Source organism: Cannabis sativa, chromosome 7 (assembly GCF_029168945.1).
Source record: "Cannabis sativa cultivar Pink pepper isolate KNU-18-1 chromosome 7, ASM2916894v1, whole genome shotgun sequence".
Lineage (NCBI taxonomy): Eukaryota > Viridiplantae > Streptophyta > Magnoliopsida > Rosales > Cannabaceae > Cannabis > Cannabis sativa.
In genome coordinates this window covers 16,679,567-16,686,827 of record NC_083607.1, presented here as the reverse complement: position 1 = coordinate 16,686,827, position 7,261 = coordinate 16,679,567, and the positions used below count along the sequence as shown (strand labels likewise).

General features: G+C 35.3%; 1 protein-coding gene across 1 annotated transcript; it reads right to left on the bottom strand.

Annotated features, from left to right (window-relative positions):
• Positions 1 to 4,419: 4,419 nt before the first annotated feature.
• Positions 4,420 to 6,372, bottom strand: LOC133039658 (uncharacterized). Its single transcript, XM_061118564.1, has one exon. The coding sequence runs from the start codon at positions 6,247 to 6,249 to the stop codon at positions 4,420 to 4,422; it is 1,830 nt and encodes a 609-aa protein (XP_060974547.1). The 5' UTR covers positions 6,250 to 6,372.
• Between the last annotated feature and the right edge of the window lie 889 nt (positions 6,373 to 7,261).

Here is a 7,261-nt window from a genome sequence, read left to right as displayed (position 1 = left end):
ACATGATTATAAGATAAGACCTTAAATTTAAAAATAAGATAAGATATAATCAAATTTAAAAAGAAGATAGATTATTAAGCAAATAAGATAGATACTAACTATTTTTAAATTCAAATTACACTAATATCTTGAATTAAATTTAAAAAATATTAAATTAATTCATAATGATAATTAGAATTGAATTAGGAATAGTAATAGTATAAATATAGAACTACACAAAAAATCAGAAGTTAATTCCATGAAAAAGCATGAAAAATCGAAGAACAACGAAAAAATTGCAAGCTGTACGGACAGTTTTCGCGATCGCAGGAAAATTTCAGCACAACTCCGATTTTTTCGAATCTTCAAAAAATCATAACTAATTCAAATTAAATCGAAATTGAGTTCTGTAAAAAAGTAACTTGCTTAATTTTTTCCATACTATCCAATAAAAATAATTCCAGAAACAGAATCGTAAGTATTTTTCACGAAAATTTACAAACATCAATCAATCATCAAATAACACTCAATACAACATGATACCATCCAAAAACAAACAAACAATCGTTTTAAAGTCCAAATTTCTTGTAAGTAAATCAATTACCATGGCTCTGAGGACAGCTGTTGGAAATTATTTTACCAGGATCTTAGATCTACTCACAAGTATGTTTATTAACACCCTAAATATGAACTTTCTAAAACGATGAAATAAACACATATAAAGTTTAGTAAACCTTACATTGGGTGCAGCGGAATAATATGACTCCTTCCATTCAGATATCTAGCCCTTGATTCCTTTCTGTAGCAGAGCATTATCAATATCTGAACCTGGATCTCTTTCTCTGAATCTTTGATGCTGAAACTCCTTCTTGCTGAAAGTCTTTCTTCACGATCTTCCTCACTATGGTTGAGGTATCACTTGCTGTCTGTGGGCACTACTCTTACACTAAGAATTTTGAAATTTAAGGAAGAAGAAAGAGAGAGTGGGTTCGGCCAAAGATAGGGAGCGAGAAGACTCAGTTTTTTCTGAATCAGAAGTGTCAGAAGAAAGTGTAATTTTCCTGAAGCCTTCACTATCTATTTATAGCATTCCACTAGGGTTAGGTTTGAATTATTTGGCATTAAAATAATGAAAATATAGAGGTAAATTCCTATGAAAGTGGCTGGCCCTATACTAGTTGATTTGGGCCTCACTTTTTGCAATTTTGCAGTTTTATCTTTTCTGCATCTCATTTTCTCAAAAACGCCAATTTTCTAATTCAACCATTTAAGTGCCAATTCTAACTATTTAATAACTATAAATAATTATTAAATAATATTTTCATTTATCATATTTATTAATTGAACCATACAAAGCATCATAATTAACAAATATACCCCTATTAACTCTTTCTTTACAATTTCGCCCTTACTTAGTGAAAATTTCACAAATAGACATAGTCTAATTTGAGAATTATAATTGATTAATCAAAACCAATTATATGAGTCTTACAAGCAATATTATCTCAACTTGTGCGGGGACCATGGGTCTATATAACTGAGCTTCCAATAAGTAGATCAAGAATTTATTACTAAAATTCACTAACTTATTAATTCTTCGTTGAATCCACGCATAGAACTTAGAATTGCACTCTCAGTATATAGAATGCTCTATATGCTCCACCATATAGACGCATTATTAGTTATCCATTGTTATAATCCTAATTTGATCAATGATCCTCTATATGAATGATCTACATTGTAAAGGGATTAGATTACCGTTACACCCTACAATGTATTTTATCCTTAAAACACTTGACCCCGTATAAATGATATTTCAGCTTATGTGAAATGAGTACTCCACCATCTATGTTCGTTTGGTCAAGCTCGAAGGAGATCATCCTTTGCTTACTATTCGCCACATAGAAGCTATAGATTCCATGTTTATGCTAGCGCTCCCACTCAATTGCACTACCGTGCTCCCAAAATGTATGTATCACCCTGACCTAAAAGTAGGCTTAACTAACAAATCAAAGAACACGAATAGTCTTTCAAGATTGAGCCTAATCATAACAGGATTAAGAACATTTGATCTAGGATCAACTAGGCGATATTGACTTGAATAGATATTACGGTAAGTTTAATAAATCTAAGTCAAAGTTCAATATCGGTCCCTTCCGATGCATACTCCATGCATCCAACCTGAGCTTTACTTTAACCAATGCTCTGGAAAGAACATAGCACTTCTCCAAATGCAAGTAAACTCTGTTGTAGATTATCATATCAGTAAAACCCTATGTCTGATAAATCTAGGAAACTTTATTCACATAGTCATGTTTACTTTCCAATGTGTTGACGGCACAATAAACATGATCAAGTATGTGAAAAGGGTTTCGGATGAATTTATACATTATGTACATATAATCATGAAATAAATCATGTGAACCATGCAACATTAAATGTTATTTCTGATCTATATTAATAAGTAAATCTGATTATATTGAAATGAGTTTTATTTAGGGCATAAAACCCAACATATAGAACCACTGTTAGGACTGCGACTGGTTGCACACCTTATAACTTGGTGTTTGGGTCTGAGGCAGTGTTACCTTTGGAGGTTCAAATACCTTCACTGAGGATTGCTACTCAACTAACAGACCCAGATAAAAATGTGCAAGTTCGTCTAGCCGAGCTTGAAGCATTAGATGAAAAGCGGCTTGCTATTCAACAAAAGCTCGAAATTTATCAAGCCCAGGTAGCTGGGGCATTCAACAAGAAAGTTAAATTTCGATATTTTTCGGTTGGAGATTTAGTGCTTACTGTGAAACGACCAATTGTCATAACTAGAAGGATGAAAGGCAAATTTGAGGCAAAATGGGAAGGACCTTATGTTGTTACTAAGGTCTTCCTAAGAGGAGCATATGAACTTTCAAATTCAGAAGGCCAACGCGTTTATCCGTGTGTTAATGGGAAGTTCATCAAAAAGTTCTACACTTAAACAAAAAGGTATTTACCCATGGTGTAGACAACGCACTTAAAAAAAAACGAGTGTGCAATGAACTACGTAAGGCTTGATCCCACTCTGGGTACGTAGGCAATCTAGTTTATAACTAGGCCCAGCCACACCAAAATAAAAAAAATTATCTCCTAAAAAAAAAAATTGTAAAGAACTACGAACGACTTGATCCCTTAAAAGGGTACGTAGGCAATCTGAACAAAAATTGGATGCAGCCACAAAATAAAAAAAATATATTATTTATTCCTCCTAACAAAGGAGTCAAAATTCTAAAAGGTCTAAATGACAAAATACTATTAGTCCTAAAGGCTAATAAACAAAAAAAAAAAGGCTAACAAAGACTAAAACTAAAACTAAAGCTAAAAAGTTTTAGAAGCAAAGTTGTAAGATCTTCAGTCCATCTGGAAAAATAAAGTCAAAGCGGCGAGTCTCCTCTGGATTTCTTCTTCTTGAATCTTGAGTGTTGCTTTCGCTCTCTCAGCTTCATGGAATTATTCTACACTAGCTTGGTCCTTTGATCGACTTATCTCCTCAGCGAGATGTTGTTGCTCCTTCAAGGAATCTTTGAGACTAGAAAGGTCTACCTCAAACGATGCTTTATCGGCTTCGAACTCATCTCGTCGTTGTTGTATGGCTAGTTCTGCTGCAATAATCTCTGCTTCCTTTGCTTTAAAATCTTCAAAATCCTTTGTCTTGTTAGTGACAGATATGGACAAATGATCTATAGCTGCCAAATTATCCTTATCACGACGAAGAAGATCCATGATAAGAGATTCATCAAGACTAAGGGCATTCTCAACAACTTGCGCAGAAGGGAGAGACTTTTCTTGGGCCTTGAGCAAATCATTGACAGAGTCAGTGAACCATGCAACCTCTGCTAAACAACATTTATAATGCCCGCAAAGGGTACTCAACACGTCGAGTTGCATACTCACGTCAGCACGATGTTTTGAAATGTCTGATGTGGTCAAAGGGGAAGATGACAAATGAAGAATGTCTTTCATGCATTCAATCACAAACTTTTTGGTATGCTCATTCAAGTCTGAGTTGGTGATTTTTGAAGCTGACACTGTCAACACCGGGTTCGATCGAGGAATAAGCAAATCTGAAGGAACAAGTGAGGATGGAATACCCGTCTTTGCTGAGAAAATCAGTTCTGGTGGAATGGTTGGCTCTGCAGGCAATGCCTCACTGTCAAATCCTTTGTTAACATAATCATCAGACCCATCAAAGTCGATAAGTTGTTCATCCCTAGAGCTAGAAGCTCCAAATAAAGTATCAGATGGTGGCATATCTGAACTCTGAGTTAGTGGGAAGAAGACATCTTCAATACGACTAGACTCGTCATGCTTCACACGTTTCTTTTGTTTAAAATGTGGGACTAAGGAATGGACATTTTCTGATCCAATGTCCGACTCAGTATCAACATAGTTGGCGCCAGTAAATTAATTATGTTGGGGAGGACATCTCTCAAAAACTTCTTCAGGGTTGGAGTAAAGTAAGCGAATGTCTTTGATTACATAATTTGACTCCTCTTCTTTGAATGGTTGCTTGGACAATGTTGAATGGATGGCCTTCACAGATCTCCCCAAGTATGGAATGCAACTCCTCACCCACCAACGACAGTACCACCACGTGCATTGACCCATACGGAGAGTCCTAGGAATGTGAAAGTGTATGCCAGTATTTCTCCTTAATATTAAAACCCAAGCTTTATCAATTTTGCTTATTCCACACTGCCTCCTCCTAGGAATACTCAGACAAAACTTATCTGAGGGCACACCTTGATCGAAACCAAACTGGCGAGCAAATCTGTTAGGATAATAAGGTTCTAAATATGCATCGTTACCCACTCTTACGGGTAGCAAAGAAGAACGAATAGAAATCAGTAACTCAAATTTCTCATCAGATAAATCTTCATTATCCAGAAAGTCTAGATCTTTTTCCATGGGAAATGAATATGGCCGATGCATAACATAATCCTCTCCCCTTAAAATATGTCTAGCCCCATTCATGCTTCGACGTTCAGCAGGGATCCCGCCATACTTACTTAAATGAGGAAGATCCATAAAATCCCAACCACTATAGAGATGGCGAAAATGCTCGGCTAACCAACCTATCACATAATGCATAGGTAAGAAGGCTTGACCTCGCCCCTGGCCATGTATGGCTGAATCATACAAAGCTCGATAAATGTATCCCAAAACAGAGGGTGCAAGTGAAACTTTGTGTCCGTGGGCCATCATTGAAGCCATATAAAAAGTTTCAGGTCTAATGTTGGAGCCCTCAGTAGGAAAAACAAAACGACTTAGCCATAAAGACAGAAAGGCTGCAAGACTACCCTCTTTTGAAATGTTCAATGGAATAGAGTGAATATTAACTTTTGATTTACCTTTCCTTTGGTCGTCTTCTCCTATGGCCTCACAAGTCGAGTTTTGTCTCACACCTTGAAACATCTTTTTCCCTCTATAGAAAAATTCTATCCACTGCTCCCAAGATACATTTATATCATTTGATTTGGCACAAATTTTGACACTCTTCAAATAGTTATAAATTTGAGTGTGGAACCTTAAAAGCTCTGCAGTAGTAGAATGATATGGAGTGCCACCAACCAATTTTTTGTTAAGAGGTATGAACTCTTCATAAGGAATTCCTAAAATAGGTAACCCTCCAATAACCTTCAAATCATACAGAGATATTCCCATCTCACCGCTGCTATGATGAAATGTGTTAGACAGAGGACCCCAGAGTTCAGAAAAAGCTCGCCATACAGATCTCTCATAGTTGAATGGATATCTTGATATATAAACAGCTCCATAAATTCCAGCCTGATTCAAAGTATCTCGACTTGTGCGCAAAATAAGGTCTGTCCATTCAATAAGATATGTCGCAAATACAGCATGTCCATGAAAGAAAAAATTGTTATTGGCCTTTTCCTCTGCTAAAACACGATGAAGGCTTGGATAAAAGTCCACAGTGACTTGGTTATCCATATCAGCATCCTGTTTATTGTCAATATCCCCAAGAACTTTAGCTTGGAAATTGGGACCAAAGCCTCGAGTGTGCTGGACAACATTATCATCAAGCGAAGAATTATATTGTAAGTCACCCGAGATTACATCTTCAATCTTACAGAAAGAAACAGGATCTTGATGATCATTGGATGCTTTTACTTCATTCAATGAAATGGAGCACCGATAAGATGGTCCAATCTCTACTTCTCTTCCTAAATTGTTCGGAGCTTGTTGAGAGCCAAGTCCCCTAAAATTAGACATACTGCACAAAAAAAGTAGGTCAGACAAAATAAAATACAAAATTCTCAAGCAAGATGTGTGTACATAAATCACTTGCTTGAGGGGACATCTGTTGAACGATAAAAAAAAAAAAAGAAGAGGAATAAATAAATTTAATATTATTTCATTATTGGTTTTAAAATAATAATAATAATAAAAAAAAATATCAGTCAAATAGAGAGAAAATAGGATCTCAACTCCCCACTCCCCTATTTTTACTCATCCTTTACGTTACAGGATAAAAAAAAATAATAATAATTTTATTGGAAAAAATAGGGTCTACAAATAGGAGAAGTTGAGAACAGAAAAAAGTATCGACACTTTGAAAAAAAAAAGTCTGAGAAAGAGAGAAAAGAAACACAGAGAAAAAAATATAAACGATACTTTTTTTGGCAACAATCAAGAAAGCTTCAAGGGTAAGTATTCATGGAATGAACTCATTCCTATTTCGCTTTTTCTTTTGATGTGTATTTTGCTCCTCTCTCATTCTTATATTTTTTTTTCTCTATTCATTTATGGAATGCCCTCATTCCATGAATGAAATTGGATGCTCTCATCCATGGAATGTCCTCATTCTACAAAAAATTGGATGCTCTCATCCATGGAATGCCCTCATTCCACAATAAATCGGATGCTCTCATCCATGGAATGCCCTCATTCCACAAAAAATTGGATGTTCTCATCCATAAAATATTCTTATAAAAAAAATAAAAAAAAAGAATACCATCAAAACTGTATATGGTAAAAGATAAAATTGGATATGACCTACACCTGATAGCGTGCCAATCAATTGGTATAAAAAATCGCAGTCAAAATGCTATCGTTGGGTTTGAAGCGAGAGGAGACACGCACCTGAAATCGCATATATACACATATAAATTAGCATAAAATATATATGTATATATACATATGGGTTATATACGAGTCAGGTCCACTAATTAAATGAAAAAAAAAAAGAAGAAAGCATGATTTTTCTCAAATCTGATGATTCGTT